Genomic DNA, 16,784 nt, shown 5'->3' with positions numbered 1-16,784 from the left:
TTTTCAAGATTGTTTCAATATAATTTTATATCTAAAATAATTTAACCAACAAAGCTTACAATTATCGGTTCCAGAATATTTGGCCAAATTTAGTATGTGGCGTTAGAACAGCTTTAATATATCAGACGATTGTATAAGTATAGTTTTTGAATCAGCAAGCAGTACACCTGATAGTAAGTGTTCTACACCGCCTTAGTGTGTATTGTAAGAAATACTACCTTGAGACCTAAGATGCTACGTCCCTTGCGTATATAGAGATACAATAATACAACGTTTTTATTCTTTAGTAATGAAATATGACAATCGTGGAAGATTTACAGGTAACCCTATGAAAATATGCTCATATATTGGTAAAAGTCACAACAGTATAGTTAAGTATATCATTTATTTTCTATGAAACCATTTGTCACCCAATTTAAGCTGTTAGGCATAGAAAGTATTCCATACCCTTCTTTAGAGCTCAAGATTCTTTTACACCAAATTTCATCAAATTCGCTTCAGTGTTTGGTCGTGAATGAGGAATAGACAGAGAAACAGTTACTTCTGCAGTTATAATTAGCAACGTTAAAGAGTACGTTTCTATTATTGAATATTGTAAATATGATATCCCATTTATTCAGACATCCTGCAAACGTATGAATGCTTACGAAAATTTTGAAACCAAAATTGTTCACATCTATTCGGAATCTTAGAATATTTCACCGTGAATACTTTATTTTAATTTTAAGTCGAAACTACCCTGAAGACGCATTCGTTGCAACTCATGGGAACAACTTTGAGAAAATATGTTCTTGAATTTAAAGCAAGAAAATTTTATGAAAACAGGTAGGTGCACTTGTTTATAACTATTTATGCTTACTTTATTCATGAAGACGTTAGCGTTGTTGATACATGGCTTTACTTATGTTGTTCAGCTGGTATTAAGTTAATTACTGTTGTCTCTTTCTATCTTCATTGATTTTATATTCGTGCGAAGAAGACACTAAGTTGTTTAACTTATAACCGCCTAAATGGCAAAGACGGCTTTCGTCTCTTCAGGTATTCCAACTACGATCGTATAGTTTGTTTTAACTTTCCAGCCCTTCAATTAAGTTATCGTTAGTTTGTGTGGTTACAATCCTGCAACTGAACTATAAATACATTTAATATAACCGATTGTTTTAAAAATTTGCGGTCACTTTAGTGCTAGCAAAATATTTTAAAATTTAGGTAATCTAGTGAATCATAAATGGATTAATTAAAATAATTTATTTAGTAAGAATTACGCCATTAAATTTGTTTATTTATCATTTATGTTGATTTCATTAAATAAAATTTTAATTTATACTTAGAACAAAACAAGTTCATTATAACTAATAATAAGTGAATACTACTAATTTTGAACTATATATCATCCTCTTGATCTTACATTGAATAATATTCATCTACTAATTATATCTAAATGACAAAAGTGAGGATGTTTTTGATTACTTTGAGATTCCAAATTAGATATCCATAAAAAATAAAAACGTTTCTCTGGAAAAAATAGTGTCGTCTAAGATAACGCCTAACGGTTAAATTAAATCATTATCAACAGCCTGTGAATTATCCACTGCTGGGTTAAGGCCTCCTCTCCATTTGAAGAGAAGGATTGGAGCATACTTCTAGACGCTGCTCCGATCAAACGGTCAAACCGTATTTAGTATGAAACAAGTTTGAACTAAAATACAAACCCTAATAGCGAGCAAGGCCACAGGCACTAACTAGTCTCAAAATAAAAGAAGAAAAGTCGCTTATTGGCCGTTATTTTGGAAGGATTTCTGTTCCATTTCAGAATATGGTAATCGGACTTAAATTCAAATCATAAAAAAAAATATGATAACAAAGGATGGAGTAATGGCAGTTGGACAAAGTTTTTGTTATTATAATGTTGTATTTATACAGTTTCAGACAAGATGTCTTGTTCTACTTTAAGGATGATTTATAAGATCTATATTAATATTATAAACGTGAAAGTAACTCTGTCTGTCTGTTACTCTTTCACGGCCAAACCACTGAACCGCATTTGATGAAATTTGGTATGAAGAAAACTTGAACTCCCAGTAAGAACAGATTAATTTTTTGGCTGACACATGCAATGACACACACAACCAACATCCTAAAACACGAGCGAAGCCGCAAGCAACTATTAGTTTTATATAAAGGATGTAAACATTCCATCATATCGAGATATCATCATTATATTTCATCTTTTATCAAGTAAAAGATTTGGACACATGTTGACATAACCGCCCTCAGTTTTGTTTTAAGGAATTTTATTTGACCTCATTTCTAATTCTATTGTACATCTTTTTTTCTAATTCTAAAATTGTGTAATTTAATATTAAGACATTGGCCAAGATAATTTCAAAATGAACTTTTTTGTTTTGATGTGATATTGTATCTACTGTTGGTTGTCCTACTAAAAATAAAATACGATCCGAACTGATTACTCTAAGTAGGCTTTCTATTTATAGTATTTTATTCAAAGAAAACGAGAAAATATCTAATTTTAAGTAGTCCAAGATTTCCTAGACATTCATTTAATGAGAAATAGTATCCATTCAAATAATTAGTAATTATATTTGGAGCGAATAAAATCTTTTGTATGGGTGGGTAAATCTTCTTGTGAAGATATTTTGTCTGAGATTAAATTATATCTGACGCGTCACATCGTGGTATGTGACCTTTAAAATTGGAATGCAGTATTACGAAGTATATAATATTTCAAACTCAAATTCAAATAACTTTATTCAATATAGAAGTATTACACTTTCTTATTTATGGTCAATTGAAACAGTAACACCGGTTCGGAAAAGAAAATACCCTGACCTGAGAAGAACCGGCGAAAGAAACTCAGCAGGTTTTACCGCCACCGTTTGGATATTAAAACGGTGAGATTGTACCCATTCTGACAAAAGAAAAAAAGATTTAAAGAGTATCTTTTCTGATTCATAATATTAAGAATAAACATAACACTGATATCTCTGCTACCATGAGAACTATTAAATCTTTTACGAGATACGTTTTTACAAGCACTCTCTAGCTATTCTCTAAAGCGTTTCTGAAATTTTATTCTTGTAGATGATAACACACCTTTAAGATAAAACAATCGCTTCTAGGATATGTCTTAGGAAGTATCAAATGATAAACTGGAAAATAAAATATATTACTGTTATTTTTCTCCAGTCCAATTTGTCTCGAAGTTTTTCGCACTGTCACCCAATTACGTTCATTGATATAGTACGACACAACTTAGATGTAACATCGGCAAAATTTGTTAAACCGATCACATCAAAATTAAGTATGCTATTCCAAATTTATTTCTTTATCAATATTTATTTCTTATGTGAATATGATCTTTATACAAACATATGACGATATTCGTCAATTTGACACGTCGATTTACAGGCACTTGTCTGGCTGACCCGAGAGTCTATAGCGACGAATAGCGTCGAATGGCGCGATAGAAAGCTTTTTCTATTGGTTGTGTAAATCGGCAGAAATCGGTTTTATTGAATTTGTCGATGCTACATCTAAGTTGTGTCGTACTAGCCTTTTTTATACTTTGTAGAAACTATTAGTCTTTTTTGATGGGTCGAGTAAAATAAAATATGTCAGTATACCACTAGGGAAATATATAACGTGTAAAATCCCTTAGGTAGTTCCATTATGTAGGGTTTATTCACAGGGATCACACGTTTAAGCGGCCAAGCGAAATGGAATGATTCAGTGCGGTTTTTGAAGCTACGGTCACACGTATGCGATATTGTCTCACGTGATATGTAGGATGCAGTTGTCTGGCTTGGTATAACAGGTGTGCACGTAGCGTAATACAGGATACGTGTAACGGAACACTTTCGCTTCGCTTCATCGGTAAGGCTTGTTTGATGATTTATAGACAACTTCACCCCAATTATACGAATGTAGTCAGATTTGAAACAAGAATTGGTGCGATTTTTTGGTATAGTGCATTGGTTAGATAATTTATGAATATTTTGTGCAAATGATATTAGAACCTTTATTGATCAAGGCAAGAAAAAATATGCCACCTAAAAGCTTGCAGGCTGCAGGCTGCATGGCATGCCTAGGAATCTGTGAATCGATAAAGTTATACGGTTATATATATTGCATGATGGAATTGTTTTTTTACAATCAGTTCTAGAAAAAATTCGAGATCGCGAACGATTTTATTTACGCTAACAATCCTATAATTTTTTGGCTGAATCTATTGTAGTCACATTATATGTTACTAAATTTTTTATCATTTCATAAGCTATAAGCTTCATAAGCTATCGTTTTAGAAAGAAGTCTGAAGAACAATTCTGTTTTAATTAATTTTTTTGTAGCTGAAATTTCAATATCTTTTAGAAATCTATTTTTATCCATTTTATTTGGAGTTTTGTTTGGTGGTAGGGCTTTGTGCTAGCCCGTCTGGGTAGGTACCACCCACTCATCAATTATTCTTCCGCCAAATAACAGTACTCAGTATTGTTGTGTTCCGTTTTGAAGGGTGAGTGAGCCAGTGTAACTACAGGCACAAGTGACATAACATCTTAGTTCCCAAGGTTGGTGGCACATTGACGATGTAAAGAATAGTTAATATTTCTTACAGCGTCATTGTCTATGGGTGATGGTGACCACTTACCATCAGGTGGACCATATGCTCGTCCGCCAACCTATACCATAAATAAATGAATAAAAAAAAAACTAAAAAAAAAATTGATTCTACGGGGCCTTCTTGTATGAGCATAATATGCATTTCTTTTTTTTTTCAAACCGATATACAAGGATATTGTTTTATGCGTTTTTGTTTTAAATATAAAATTATTACACCCAATATTTCATACTTTCTGATATCTGATAGTCGGGTTCCTGCTGTGACTGAGTTTATTCAAATTCTACTAAAGTTATGGGACAGTCCTTAACTTAATATCTAAATTAAATCTACACATATGTATAATAAAATTGGAGTGTCTGTTTTCAATATTAAAATAGCTCTTTTAACTCAATGCATAATTATGTATTAATCACGATACACATACCAAAATAACATTTTTACAATTTTTGTCTGTCTGTCTGTCTGTTCCGGCTAATCTCTGGAACGGCTGGACCGATTTTGATAGGACTTTCACTGGCAGATAACTTATATAATAGGGGGTAACTTAGGCTACAACAATATTTTTTTTTGTTATTTTCAAAGGCGTACAAGGTCGCGAGCACAGCTAGTATTACAATAAATATAATACATTAAAATGAATAATAGCCAATTTTTGTGTAATCAAACATACAAAAAAAAGGATATAATATTCAAAAGATTTAATGAAAAGAACATCATCAAATATACATTACATAATAATGTTTTGAAACATGTTGAAATTGTTATTGTGGCCACAATTTCGTTAAAGTTAGGACTATCACTATTCATTATACTTGGTACATAATACATATAATATAAGGATAAAAAAATAAAATACTGCTATATTATTATTTTCATAATTATATTATAAGCAAATATTTAATAATGCTATGTGGGATTTCTAGCATACTGAATGACAAGATCAGAAGTGGAAATTTGAGTTATAGTCGTACTTACTATTAGCAGACTTAGTTAAATAGTACACATCGGAGATGTAAGTGTATGACAGATTAATATTTATTAATAAAAAAATAGTAAAAAACTTTTAAACGATTATATAATGTAGTTATAATTATTGCTATATTTGGAGTCGGTGTCAGCCAAGAAAACCCAAAATATATATCTAAGAACAATATGAGAATAATAAATCAAGGGGCTCGAATCACTTCTTTCTTTTGATTGTTGAGGCGCGAGCCCATTCCTGACACCGGATCCAAATATAACAATAACTATAACTACGTTATATAATCGTAAATAGACTTTTAAGTATTTAAATAAAACTAGTTATACCGGATTTGAATCGCGTATATTAATTATTTTTGGCATCCTGACGTTTCGAGCACTTTACAGCGTTCGTGGTCACTGGTAGACGAAGGTGGCATTTGTCTATTTGAGGAACAAAGAAATATTATTTACATATATTTAAGACAAAACGACTTTTAAGTAGTCCAATATTTTTCATTATGTACATTTTACCTAGGACTCTAAAAGAATGTTAAATATGCAATTATTTTTTTTACTTTTTAGTGCATTTTTCAGTCTTCCAATATTATAAAAAAATATGATATATTTTAGCTTAATGAGTAGGTATTATACTTTACCTAATTTACGATGATTCAATTTTGGTAAGAAAACGATTATAATTATGGTAACGGCGTGCTGGTATCAAAACGTGGAAGATTATGATTTGATTTTAGAAGCGTAAGAATTGCACTAACGACATGCCCCAGCTTTACACGAATGCAGTGTACTTGTACTTTAGTGCTCAAGAATAATTTACCTTTATACCAGAATTTATTTTTAAAATACGATCATTTGTGAAAATGAATCTAACAAATAAACAAATGTTACCTCATTATAATATTCATATAGACTAATGTAACGTGGTTTTATGGACACAATAAAATTCATTAATTTAATACATATTATTTTCACGGCCTTGCCTTAATACAATTATGATATAATTACGATTTTCTGTACGTCCATCCAAACGTGAAATGATATTTCCGTGGAGATTTTATCATCTGTGGACGGGATGCTGTCTTGTTATTATTCCATCATTAATTTCGTACTATTTTATAACATACAACGTTTGAAATGCTCAAATATTTTATGTGTTTACTCTTGGTGTACTCTGTAACCGCCCAGCTTGAAAAAGGTAAGATTTAAACCTTAACACTTCTTTAAGACAATCATAGTGAAGACATTGAAAAATAGTTTTATATAAATTTTATTTAATAAAACCATATAAATATTTTACGTACGCTAAGTGGTCATTGCTAGTGGTAGGGCTTAGTGTAAGCCCACCTGGGCTGGTACCAACCTCACATTAAATATTTTATTGCCAAATAGTTGTCCTCAGTATTCTTGTGTTTCGGTTTGAAGAGTAATCGAGCCGGTGTAACTACAGGCACAAGGGACAATATAGATTATTTCCCAAGATTGATAGTTCATTAGCCATCTAATAATCTAAGAATAATTAATACTTTTTACAGCGTTATTCTCTACGGGCCACGGTGGTGAATACTTATCAAAATTTGGGATATTTACGCGTCCGCGACGTCCGTACTGTAAACATAAAAAATACATATTTGCGCTGTAATAAATATTAACTAATCCTTACATCGCTAATGCGCCAACAATCTGGCTCACTTACCCTTTCAATTAGAACACGAAAATACTAAGTATTGATTTTTGTCTGTAGAATATCTGAGCATTGTTGGCTACATGCTGACCCTGTATTCGTGATAGAATGCAGGAAGTTATTACATGTGTGTTGCTATTTTTATTCCACTCAAGAAGGTTACCTGATGAAGGTCTTCCTAAAATGCTGAATACAATATGAATTATAAATATAAATTAAGTATATGAAAACTCAAAAGATCTAGCTCAGCTTTTTCCTTAAAATTTCTGAGTAATCTTAACTCGACTCAGTATATAATATATCATATTTTTTCTTCTTCATAATATGGCAAAATATATGGTAATTGTAAGAAAAGTCCTTAAATGATATTACAATATTCCTTAAATTTACAAAGAAATTGAAATTTCAATAAAAATATACGCATACGAATAATTTTTAGTAGCTTCAAATTTATTTTTGTTGTTATAATGAATGTCAACTTTTTATTTTATAAGACAATCCGGTAGCAGCGATGGTACATAAAACTTTAAAAGCCACTGCTCGTTCCTGTATGGAGAAGACCAATGCTACGGAATCTGATCTGATGCATCTTCGCAAGGATCCACCTTTCCCGCATAAGGCCGCTTGTATCGTCACCTGCTTATTAGAAAAAGTAAGCTAAGCCAATTATTACACAAATATGTCGCTTCCACCCAATCTTCCACCCTTCAAACCAGAACATATCACAAAAGAAAAAAATATCAATAAGAAAAGAAGAATTGATAAATAAGAAACCTACTCAAATAATGTTATGAAATCTTATATATTAATAGCATATTCTGTCCCAGTGGTTATGGGACGATAGGAACAGTTATGGGATCATTTTGATGAGCTCCAGTCATAGATTCGATCGAAAGGATTCTTGATGGCATTTTCCTAAATGGTTACGAATTAAGAATTTCCTTTAAAACAAATTCAAAAATTAACTGAACTAATGGATACTATCCGATATTAAAAGTTTCATTTATAAGAGGTTTCATAATTTTAGCGCTAATATGAGTGACTTTCAGTTTACAATAAAATGAAATCAAAATGATTCATAGATTTCGTAATACTTAAAAAATCTTTTGATTAAACTTGAATTTTGGATACCTACTAGTATTAATTAATAGGATAATTACTACATATTATGCAGTATGTATTACATCAAAGCGATTGATACACTAGGGAACAAATAGTGTAACATGATGTATGACATGCCTTAAACAATTACTTGGACATCCTCGAGACAAATGTATGACTGTAAACCACACCGGTCAGCGTTTATGGAAATATCACCCAAGATAGGTATGTCGATTTACTAATGGGTTCTCTACCGCCACGCACGGTGTAATATAAGCCAAGTTCATTACACGAATATACCTGATAAATGGCGTGACAATTACATAGGACACGTGCTCTCGCTCAGAGAAGTAGAAAGCAACATATTCCTCGTCACGTAAAATGTTGCAGGACATGTTGCGGGGTGCTGTGCAAGGTTGCAGCGTCACGTAGATTGAGTGTTGCGCGTCATCTTTTAGAACAACTTATTTCCTAGTGTATTCGTCGCTTAAGTCTTTAAGTAACTTGCGTCTTAAATAAAGATAATTCGATTTTTAAATTTGAGCTACAAGCTTTATTCTAAAATTATTTAACTATCGTTTCGAAAATTTAAATAATTAAACTCTTATCAATTATTTTGACAATTCTTTCACTAACAAACAGATAGGCGTCGTGAAGGATCAATTATTCTCAAAATCTGGCTTCATGGTCATCGTCGGTCCGCTGGTATTTCAAAATAAGAAGAAATTTGATCACATGAAGACCGTCGCCGATAATTGTGACAAAGAGGTAATTTTTATCTAATACTAGCCATAGTATACAATACAATTTCTTTTAGTTTTGTCATTTTATACTAATATTGTCTGTCTGTCTGCCTGCCTGTTGGTCGCTCTTTCACGACCAAAACAATGATCTGAAATCTGGCTCCGTAACGCGTTACGTAACGAAGACGTTTACCCTTCCGTAAGAAGTTATTACTTCAAAAAAGATACGTAAACAATTTTTAATATATATCTAGATATATTTATAAATCTTTTCCCTTAAGAAGCGAGTGCATAGATCTTTGTAATGATGGCTAAGGAACTGGTGAGAATTTCAGTGATAGCATATGATATGCTCATGTTTCATGTCGATTAAAAAGAAACAATTGAAGTTCAGATTAATACGAATCGTTTTAGTCTAATCACTAGACTAAGAAACCCAATATCCCAAGTAGTCAAATAACACACATTCAAGGGCATATATCGAGACATGAATATATCTGGAATATAATCCAAAACATAAATCGACGTTAAACAATTTCATATTAGGTTTTTTTCACTAGTTTATAGTATAGTATTTCATATATATAAATATCATAGAAACTTCGGAAACTTGAGTTGATATATTGTTGCTGTATAATTACTTGAATTTTATTTAATTCATTTCGATTTCCATGTTGAATTTCTTCATAGTCCGATAGAGGCTAGATCTGCAATTTGAACTCAATGAAAAATTAAAGTACATTTGATGTTGTCTTTATAAGACTGTTAGGTTTTCTAATTCCTACATTGGTAATAATCCAAAAATCCTGATAAAGTTTACCGATTTAAAAAAAGTAAAATCTCAGCATATAAATGCAGGTTACCTCATGATATTTTTCTTAAATTATGAACACAACCGATACGACATGGGAACCTTCAAGAAAAGAGCGTACTCCTTTCTTAAAGGCCGGCAACGCACCTGCAAGCCCCCTGGTGTTGCAGATGTCCATGGGCGGTGGTAGTCATTTTCCATCAGGTGAGCCTCCTGCTCGTTTGCCACCTATGCCATAAAAAAAAATGAACACAAAAAAAACAAAAAAAAAACAAAAAAAAAAAATGAACACAAATTAAGTTCACAAAATATCTGTAGTGTTTCGGTTGGAAAACGAAATGTTTGGATAAGGTATTTGTAGGCACAAAATATTTCTGCAAACCACCTTAGAATGAAGTAAACCATTGTCCTCTAATCCTATAAAATTTACCTCGTCTTCTAGAAACTTCCTGTAACCTATTAAGTTGTGTATAGAGACCACTATTTGATTATCATATTTAGTTCTAAGCTTAAACTAGGTTAACTTAATCCTGGTAAAATTATTAAGGATATCATATTATAGCGATACAATATCACAGGAATAGGCTTCTGTTATTTACATACACTTGTTACAAAATTTCGCTGTCTTAGTGGTATACGTCCTAAGTAGAAGTATATTCTTTTTCTCAAATACAAAAACCAATTAGCATATGGATTACCAGGTGATAAATAGTCACATGTAGATGTTGAGGCGGTAAATATTAAATACAATCACCTAACATCGTACCACCAACCTTAAAAACTATGATTTCATATCCGATATTCATATAGTTACTGGGCTGTACCTTCCTAAACAAGCTTACACAAATACCAAGCAGATTAATTTGGTACATACCCAGTGCTATGCTTAACTGCAATACTCAAGAGTGAAGGGAAAATATATAGGGATGATAAGCTTGTAACATATTTTAGCAGTCTGTCTATCGACTTACTTAAAAAAAAAAACTATAATTGGCTACAATATTTATTATATAAGTTGATATAAATTACAGAGTAGGTATGTAATGGTACCTTGTAATGTTAATTATTTTAGACAGCAATGTGGAGATGTTGTCATTCAGGATAAAGACTTTCATTCCTCGTTAGAAGAAAATTCGGTTGCTTTGATTTGATTGATTGTATATGTAGGTAAATTCATCCACTATATGAAGTTTTGTTTCACCCCAGATGAAACGAGAATTCAAACGAAATTAATTATTACCACGAATTAATCATATCAAATTTTAATAGTGCTAGCGGTTCACGTATTTATTCATTTAATATCATATTTATAAGAGTACCAATTAAAATATTTTTATTTTTTTTTTACAGATAAAAACCGATGAAGATTCTTGTAATCTAGGTAATGAAATACCTCAGTGTATTTTCAAATACGCCCCCGAACTACATTTCAAGAGTTAATCGTGCTTATTAAAAAATAAAATTTGCCTAAATTAAAAATTCTTGTTATTCTTGCCACCAGCATCGAACATTCTCTTGATGGTAAGATAATCCTAAATTAAGCAATTAAATTTGCGAATAATAATACAACAATTTTGTATTGAAATATAATTTTTGGTTTGCTGTGAAGAAGTGAATAAAATTTGATTATTATTTTAAACAAAAATTAATAGATTTAATAGTTATTTCAATTCTGTGTCTTCGAGAACTTTGCTGATTATTGTGGATGAGTGAAGCGAAGCTTGTTTTTGAACGATGTTGATACTGACGTGTGTACATATTACCTATAATTAAAGGCGTGTATATTGAAATGAAATCATACAACGCTTAATAATTACCGCTAAATAACTAATCGACTAAAAGCAAAGAAAAAATAATGATAAAATTGAAGCAAACTGACTTTTACACAATATCATTTTACAAAAACAAATTTTCACGAATGCAATGTTTACTTGTATTTAGAATAATATGTACGTTTTATGAATATTAATTCATTTCTAGTACTAAATCTAGGACATTTATTTTGAACATTGTAGACAAGAATTATGAACAGTACACACGAACAAGTATCCAGGGGAAGAGATCAAACAACTGTTCTTTACCTAAAACTACATATGTATTCAAAGCTTTATTAAAAGTATATCTTTTGTTTTTGCCCGGATAATCGGAAGTGCGATTCAACTGCGGAAATCAGTAACAAGCTGCTAGCGCTGATTGTGTATAGTTTGTTATTATTCCAAGTGTCATTATTAGTACAGTAAATATATTTTCGATAGTTTGCAAATAAAACGTTTCATTAAAGAACCAGAAGTAATTAAATTTATCCTGTAAACTAATTAGCCTAGTGTCTTCTGCTCGAAGCGTGAACCAAAAGTGATTCGTCGTTTGTTGATGTAACTCGTACGACTCCCACGTTACGTGTTACGAAGAATTATTGAATTCACGGCGATCGCTTTGGTGGTCTTTGTATTGTATTCCCCGGAACGCTCAAGTAAGGTGTTACGAGAATTCTTGAATGTGGAATGTCGATGGGAAATATATTACGAAGAGTATAGATCGGTAGTCATCAATAGTGTAGTCTAGTGCTATAGTATATAATGAGAAACTTATATAAATAATTACTTTATTCTTTATTGTACACCACACAGTGAAATAATAATAAATATGTCAAAGATTTGGCCTTGATGAAACAGGCAACTTTGGCGACGTTATCGCTACATAGCGATCTCTTCTAGGCAACCAACGGTGAAGCATAGGTCATATCTTATGAGATGGGTGGTGCTGTAATAATAAATATAATAAATTGATTTTATTATTGAAACTTTAAAATAATTGTTATGTAAATAAATTAATTAAATATTTTTTGTAAAAAAAATTCCGTTTTAAATTACTAGGCTAGTATTTTTGGTAGTGTTTATCATATATTGTAATACATTTAAAGATTGACAATCAAATAGGCCAGTTGATGGTGACTTATCACCAGTATCCATGGATATCGGAGCCATAAGAAATTCTTATTTATCACCACCGACCTTGGGAATTCAGATGTTTATGTGCTTGTAGCTATACTGGCTCACTCATCCATTAATTCAGAACATGGTTATCGGTATACTATCTAAAAGCCTTTCACAAAACCCTAAAACTAAATAAATGCACCACCCACCCTCTTTTCAATTCATTTTTAATCAAAACTTATTTTTATACGATGCGTATATATTTAAAGTTTATATGGTAGTACTTGGTGGTAGGGCTTTGTGTAAGCCCGTCTGGGTAGATACCACCCACTCATCAGTTATTCTACCGCCAAATAACAGTACTCAGTATTGTTGTGTTCCGGTTTGAAGGGTGAGTTAGCCAGTGTAACTACAGGCACAAGGGACATAACATCTTAGTTTCCAAGGTTGGTGGCACATTGACGATGCAAGGAATATTAATATTTCTTATAAAAACAAAACTAGAAACACATCTACTCACACATACACACTAGTTCTATTTACAAAATCCTTGAAATTAATTCCATTTAGGTATTCCATTCCATTTCATAATTTGCCGCCATTTTGATCCTGTGACCCGCAGCATTTCGGTTACAAAATGCAGCTATTAAAAAGCATTCCGCCGGTTTTAAGCATTATTACTTAATTCGAAATAAGTGTACGTCACATTTTATGATTATTACTGTAGTGTTTATTTAATTAGATTCCAGTAATAAAAATGTCTTTATACGTATGTTATATAATGTCTCTATTCAAATCTATACTAACAAGTAAGATTTATTTATTTATAATGCCTAACTGAAAAAAAACTTGTCCATAAAGATGTTAGTGCGTTTAAAAGTCGTTAGGCCTGTCCGTCCGTCTGATCGTCTGTCACCAGGCTGTATGATATAGACAGTTGATTTTTCGTTAGTACATAATATTATGATATAAATAGTTTCAGGGATTCAGTCCTTTAAAGTGTCGGCTTGGTGTGAGAAAAGTAAATTTGGTGTTATGACAGTTAAACGAGAAAAAAGATTTGTGTATCTCGGGACGATCGATAGAATTGATAACTTAAACTATCCGGAATAAGGCTAAGTGGGTTAAAGCTTACGCATATTGCAGCTTGTCGGCCGCTGTTATATGCGTAAGAGAAAGAGAAACCAGACAGATGGCGTCGTAACGCGTTACGTAACGAAGCGGTTTACCCTCCAAAAATAAGTTATAGAACAATTTTACTTTATTTAAATATATTTTATTTTAATTTTTAAAGATATTTAAAGTGGTTTAATTGCGTGAGCTGTCCAATCTATTTATAAATTTGGTATTTAGTGCCTCTTTTCGGAAGCCTTACAACGAAGTGCGTGTACTTGTGGCTCACAGTTGGGTCACACAAGTCACGATATATTGCTTACAAATGCAAATGGGTCAACTGATGGTGAGTGGTCACGACTGCCGATATATATTAGCGCTGAAAGAAATATAAAAAATAAACCTATATTAATGAGCTGACCTTGGGAATTAAGATAATATGTCTCTTGCACTACTTATCCTAGCTCACGCACGCTTTATTCCGGAATAACACATTATCATTGACCTTCGCGGTGTTGCTAGTTAGTGGTAATATTGGATGGATTGGTGATACCAGGTGTGCTCGCAAACGATGTGAAATGTAATATAATATCTTTATACCTGGGTCAACGTATATCTCAATTCATATCCTGTAATTAAATGTGAAGCTTATGCTAGGTTAGAGTTTTTTTACGTTGATTTGTTGATAAAAAAGTAAAGTAAAGTAAGTAAATATTAAGGAGAGGGTTTAGAACATATTCCACCAAGCTGTTCCAATGCGGGTTGGTGGAATGCACATGTGGCAGAATTTCGATTAAATTAGACACATGCAGGTTTCCTCGCGATATTTTCCTTCACCGCCGAGCACGAGATGAATTATAAACACTAATTAAGCACATTTTACTTTTTAATCTTGATGATTGCGTGGATTTGAACCCGAAATCATCGGTTAAGATAAACGGGTTCTAACCACTGGACCATCTCAGTACGATAAAGTTTATGGTTATTTTCTCATTCATGTTGGGAGCATTTGTAATTGATGTGTGTATATTTCAATCCTACATTGTCTGTGGGACTTGCTTTCAAAACATTAAAAGTTTTATTAATATTGACTATTGTTTTGCACAGAAAAATATTTTATTTAATATCGACTTTGAAACGATACAACGCGTGACCGTACACACCTTATTATTTTTTAAGCTTACAAAGATACACGAGCCGCAGCGTTGAACAGGGCTGTGTCGAATTTTTATTTTATTAAAACCCCTGAGACAGCGATTCTCAAAAGGGACCCGAGAGGCTAAGGGATCGATTTCACATAACTTAAACACATTGATAGCATTTTATATATAAATACTGACACGTTTAATCCTGTTTTTTGTATTTGTCTATTACAAATAAACATAATAATTTCTATAAGCGATAATGGACCAACTGATGGTACGTGGTCACCACTGACCATAGATAATATTGGCTATACTAAAAATATTTATGATTACTTTCATCGTCGATAAAACTCTTTATTGTACACCAAGAATAACTTACTTCAGTCTCGTTTCAAAAATATGCACAAGAGGCCTTATCGCTAAACAGTGATCTGTACCAGACTTCCTTAAGGTAGAGGAAAGAAACGGAGAAACAAAGACGTAGGCGTGTACATAGCATAGATAAACGTAATATTTAAATACATTACAGTGAAATAATAATACATTTAAAATAGAATAATGTACAGTACTTGGCAACTAACATGCATACATGTGAATGTATATAACAACAACAACAGCCTGTAAATTCCCACTGCTGTGCTAAAGGCCTCCTCTCCCTTTGAGGAGAAGGTTTGGAACACATTCCACCACGCTGTTCCAATGCGGGTTGGTGGAATACACATGTGGCAGAATTTCTATGAAATTTGTCACATGCAGGTTTCCTCACGATGTTTTCCTTCACCGCTGAGCACGAAATGGATCATAAAGACAAATTAAGCACATGAATCAGCGGTGCTTGCCTGGGTTTGACCCCGCAATCATCGGTTAAGATGCACGCGTTCTAACCACTGGGCCATCTCGACTCGAATGTATATAATTATATATTAAATTAAATTGAATTTTCGCGAAATATACAGCATTATAGTACAAGATAGTATTCTTTCAAGAAGGTTTTAAATGTGGTTCTGCACGTCCTATTTCAACAGGAAGCGAGTTCAATATACGAACAGCCTGAACAGTAAAGGAATTAGTACAGAATGTTACGTACTATAGTAAGTACACTGGATCACTCACCCCTCAAACCTTTATTTAACAATTATAAGTAAGTTTTTTTGCGATAGAATAATTGGTATAAAATCAAACTGCAATGCTTTCAAACTTCTTATATTTATTAATATTTTTATAATTTTATTATTTAATATTTTGGAGATCAAAGCGCCTGAAAATGTTATATATTTTATTAAGCTTTTTAGGATTACAAAAATTAAAACATTATCCTCATAAACGAATTGTAAAAAATAACTGATTTCAAAATTAAAAACAGCTAGTGAACTAAAAATAACAATATCTCTGAAACTACTAGACCGATTTTAATTAAACTTACACTGTTTCCTAAGTTGAAGTGTACCTAACTTAAATTTAATAATACACTGTTTCCTAAGTTGAAGTGTACCTTAAACTAAATAACTCAACAGGACTTAGTACTTTTTGAGAAATTCGTGGACAAAAATACACTTACGAAATTTTACTAAATCATAATTTTTGAGATATTTATTTCGTGAGGTTGATGCTTGTTGTCTGCCATATTAAATTAGAGA

The 16,784-nt window shown here is 32.1% G+C and overlaps 1 protein-coding gene across 1 annotated transcript; it reads left to right on the top strand.

The window, feature by feature from the left end:
- The first annotated feature begins 7,836 nt into the window (after positions 1-7,836).
- Positions 7,837-11,396, top strand: LOC124538076. The gene is made up of 3 exons (XM_047115079.1): positions 7,837-7,953; positions 9,045-9,170; positions 11,307-11,396. Exons 1-3 carry the CDS (start codon positions 7,852-7,854, stop codon positions 11,394-11,396), a joined length of 318 nt encoding a protein of 105 aa, XP_046971035.1. The 5' UTR covers positions 7,837-7,851.
- Positions 11,397-16,784: the final 5,388 nt, after the last annotated feature.

This window comes from Vanessa cardui, chromosome 19 (genome assembly GCF_905220365.1).
Source record: "Vanessa cardui chromosome 19, ilVanCard2.1, whole genome shotgun sequence".
Taxonomy (NCBI): domain Eukaryota; kingdom Metazoa; phylum Arthropoda; class Insecta; order Lepidoptera; family Nymphalidae; genus Vanessa; species Vanessa cardui.
The sequence above is the reverse complement of the archived record's forward strand: the minus strand, read 5'-3'. Positions and strand labels throughout refer to the sequence as shown.